At 39.4% G+C, this 4,571-nt stretch overlaps 1 protein-coding gene across 1 annotated transcript; it reads right to left on the reverse strand.

The window, feature by feature from the left end:
• Positions 1-235: 235 nt before the first annotated feature.
• On the reverse strand, positions 236-1,177 carry LOC129405932 (olfactory receptor 6-like). Its single transcript, XM_055143651.1, has one exon. The coding sequence runs from the start codon at positions 1,175-1,177 to the stop codon at positions 236-238; it is 942 nt and encodes a 313-aa protein (XP_054999626.1).
• Positions 1,178-4,571: the final 3,394 nt, after the last annotated feature.

The raw sequence follows: 4,571 nt of genomic DNA on the forward strand, positions 1-4,571 counted from the left end.
CTATCACTATTTGTGATTTCAAAATAATTTTAACTATATACAATACATATTAAAATAATTTAATGTTAAAACCATATATAATAGAAACAGTATCCTATTTCTATTATTTTTTCTCTTTACAGCTTGAGATTTAAGGATCTATCTATACAGAGATACACTAAGATTAAAAGTCATAATAAGAGTTATAGAAATGTAATCTTTATGAGACATTGTCACTTCCTCCACATGACAGAGATTAGCTGAGCAGAAGACATTTAACCCTCATGGTCTTCTTGATAGCATTCTTGACTTCCTGGTTCCTAAGGCAATAAATAAAAGGATTAAGCAAGGGTGTGAGGACGGCATATACAGCTGAGATCAGTTTGTTGGAATTAAATGATGCAATAGCTCTGGGGCGAACATACATGAAAATCATAGCTGTGTAATAGATGATGACTACAGTGAGGTGAGACGCACAAGTGGAGAAAGCCTTCTTCCTTCCTTGGGTGGAGGGTATACGTAGAATGGTGGAGACAATGTAGACATAGGAGAGGACAGTAGTAATAAGAGGGAGGACAAGAATGACAATAGCCAAAGCAAAGTCTACCAACTCGGCTGTAGACATGTCTTTGCAGGCCAGTTTGAGAATTGGTGAGATGTCACAGAAAAAGTGATTCATAACGTTGGAGCCACAGAAGGCAACACGAGAAATAAAGTAGACTTTGATGACAGAGATCATAAAACCACTGAAGTAGGAGAAAGCCATCAGCTGTAGACAATAACCAGTTGTCATGATGACTGGGTACTGGAGAGGGTGGCAGATGGCTACATAGCGGTCATAGGCCATGGCGGCTAGGAGCACACATTCTGTGCCAGCAAGTGAGATGAAAAAGTAGAGCTGGGCCATGCACCCTGTGAAGGAGATGCGTTGTCTCTGCAGAAGAAATTCATCCAACATTTTAGGAACTGTGACAGATACATACCAGACTTCCAGAAAGGACAAACTACACAGGAAATAGTACATGGGTTTATGGAGGGAGGCAGTGGCCCAAACAGTAAGCATGATGATGAGATTCTCTGCAATCACCAATAGGTAGATCACAAGAAAGAGAAAAAAGAGCAGAATCTGTAACCATGGGGCAGTGGGAAAGCCCACCAGGATGAATTCACTGATCAGAGTGATGTTTTCCTCCAGCATGACAAGAGCACTGAGAAGTACACGAATCTTCTATGATAATGACACAATTGATGGAGTTAACTGTGTATCAGACAGGAGACCAGTATAAGTTATCAAATCAGTCTTTGTTATGAATGAAACTAAAAGAGTAACTTCTTTTCATTTGGTGTATGAAATCCTTCCAATGTTGAAGGATACCTTTCTGTCAATTTATTATAATGAAGTTTCAAGAATCACAGTGATTTCCACACCTCTCACTCACCTGACAAAAGATGTAGTGCTATTTCTCAAACTCTCTTCTTAGTTTTCTTGTCAATGAACTTACACTACAAATCTCCCTGTTGTTAGTTTCAGATCTTTGTTTAATTAATAAGTCACAGGACTAAGAGGCTTTCCTCCATAAGGAAATATGGGAGATATTGCTTCAGGAAATGTTCCGCAAGATAAATATTTGGATTTTCATTATCTTCCTTTTGTCAGTTTCTTCAGCATAGTCTATAAATATTACAAACTGATAGTCACTTGAGAGATCCCTTAATAAGTCTCCACTGCCCTTAGAAAAGAAAATGGAAATGCTTTTGCTACTACATAGAAGAGGTACTACATATTATAATCCCTTTCTGTCTAGCTTTATTGTTATGAACCTGTAAATGGTATTCCATGCTCTAGACACACCCTCCTAATTTTTCTTATCTAATGACTCATATATATATACATACATATATACATATATATATAATCATAATCACGATCACGAAATCCCGTTATTCATCAATTTCTCGAGTGGGCTCAGTAACCTCTCCATTTGTCCTTTCCCTGAGATCCTAGAAATCTTTCTCAACTCGGTCCTCCCAGTGATGTCCCACTGGGGGCTCTTTCAGGGTCAGGGGAATGAGATCCAGCTTGTTACTGGATTTAGCATATGAATACACCATGGGAAGCTTGCAAGACTGTCCCATATGGGCAGGAAACTCTCAGAAACTAGCCAATTTCTCCCAAAGGTAGAAGTAGGCTACCAGATATCCTGTGGCCGCTCGTGGCTGCAAGCTTCTGAGAGCTTGCTTTTAAGTCTCTCTCTGGATGTTGGCTGTTGATGGGATTACACAAACCAGGGTTCCTTTGCCAGTACCTTCATGCGTGAGGCCCACCCGAACGTGTGGAGTGGGGCCTAGAGCATGACTGTAGCTACGTTCTGGTGGTCTTCGGCTGCCGGGAGCACTGCTTGGGTTGGGGAGAGAAGCTGGAGTCCAACCCCTCCGAGGGGCCTCCAGCATGGCTATAGCTACGTTCCGGTGGTCTTCGGCCACGGGGACCTCTGCTCAGGGTGCGGAGGGAAGCTGGACCCATTCCCTCCTAGGGGCCCTAGGCAAGACAGCCAGGCATTCGGGCAAGATACTCTCTGCACATACATATATATGTATTTATAAGGGCTGGAGCAATAGCACAGTGGGTAGGGCATTTGCCTTGCATATGCCCAACTGGGATTTGATTACTTTGCCTCTCTCGGAGAGCCCGGCAAACTACCAAGAGTAGTTTCTCACCCCCAAAGCAGAGTATCTTACCCCCACAGCAGAGCCTGACAAGCTACCTGTGGTGTATTTGATATGCCCATAACAGTAACAACAAGTCTCTCAATGGAGACGTTACTAGTGCCCACTCGAGCAAATCGATGAGAAAGAGGGTGACAGTGACAGTGACAGTGAAAGTATATATGTCACTTGAGGTTATACCTACTGGTGTTCAGGGGCTACTTCTGGCTCAGGGGAAATGTATCAGGAATCAGGAATCAAATCCATAATATCCTTCTGTGTACAAAATATACTTCAACCCACTTAATATCTCTCCAGCTATCTATAATCACTTTGAACTTTGCATACACTCTTCCCTTTTCCTATTACATCCATTATTCAATCTTTGCCTGCTGATTAAAGACTCCAGTTAAGAAAGATTCATCCAATCTGCATCTTGTACCTGAAAAACATTTGATCCCAGTGCATCATCCCTCATGCAATGAAATTTTTTTCTTACTGTGCTTTACTATTCAAAACTCAAAACTCTGTCCTTCTAGACTATGATCCCAATTTTTGGAATAGTGACTGACTAGCACAAGATTATTAAAAGAATACATAATGATAAGTAAATTATTTAATTTCTAGGACCTCTGCAACCCACAAGAAGTAAATCAGAGGCAAAGTAATACGATCCTCAGGATATTCACCAGCAAAAATCATGGACCCCTTAGTGTATACATCTTTGTGCACAATCTCAGCTTGCACATCCAAAGTACCTCCATGCCAATCATATCTCTGGCATCTAAGAACACCAGTCAGGCTACGGTTATCTGACAGTGTCTGGTCATTTGGTACGTTAGGTCTTTTAAATATCAGCCATTGTTCTCAGTTCTACCTGATCATGTAAGTGAAGGGAGGCAAGAAAGTTTGTGAACATAAATTCAGAAAGATATTCTAACACCAAAAGAAAAAAATCATATGTGAGATAGCCCAATTACTTTAATCTGTATTAAAAGAAATAACTTATCAAGGATAATAACTTTAAAAAATTAAATGGCATATTTTTATTAAACTCCATGCATTCTACAAAGACAGAACTCAGGTCCTACCTTCATATTATTATTCTCTTCCAATCAATTTGTCACCATATTCCCATCAAACACATAGAGAGCGGTAGGTCAAATAAGGTGACTTCATTGGACTAGAGATATTCTATATTCTGACCTTAATTCATGAAAAGGGACAGAAGAATGAAGCACTAAAATTCCTATTATTGGTACCACTGTCTCTTTTCTATAACAGCATATGGTGGCAGAGTTTAGTATGATTGTGAGGCAGAAAGACGTTGTACCTTATCCAGCTTCCCAACAGCTCCTTTATCCTTGAGGTAGTCCAATAGTGAGCAGTTCTGATCTTGATCCTTGACCCAATATCTTACTTTGGAAAAATCTGCTGGTTTAGAAAGTAGGTTTTCCCTTGCTTCTGTCCCAGGAGAGAAAGTATAGAGATTTTGCTTTAAGAAACATAAAATTCCATATTTTTAATATAAGCAGCACAATTTTCCACACACTTAGCTTGTATACACCTGTTAAAATGATTGATTTTTAGGAGAAAGCTCATCAGCTATGTCATCCTAAAGAGAATATTTGCCAATAACATACTTCGTATCTATTTCTACTAATATATAATTATATTAATAATGACTAATTTCAAGTTTGCTATAAAAATTAATGTGATATGCACCAGTAAGTACTTAATACAGGAATTGGTCCGTGATGACTCTCTTTCTGCTAACATATATCACACTAAACTCATATGTGCTGCTTACATATGTTTATATAAGCACACTACTGATTATCTTACTCTGTAATTCATATTTTTCTGCTTCTAGGAAAATGTGATAT

This window comes from Sorex araneus, chromosome 6 (assembly GCF_027595985.1).
Source record: "Sorex araneus isolate mSorAra2 chromosome 6, mSorAra2.pri, whole genome shotgun sequence".
In the NCBI taxonomy this organism is placed as follows: domain Eukaryota; kingdom Metazoa; phylum Chordata; class Mammalia; order Eulipotyphla; family Soricidae; genus Sorex; species Sorex araneus.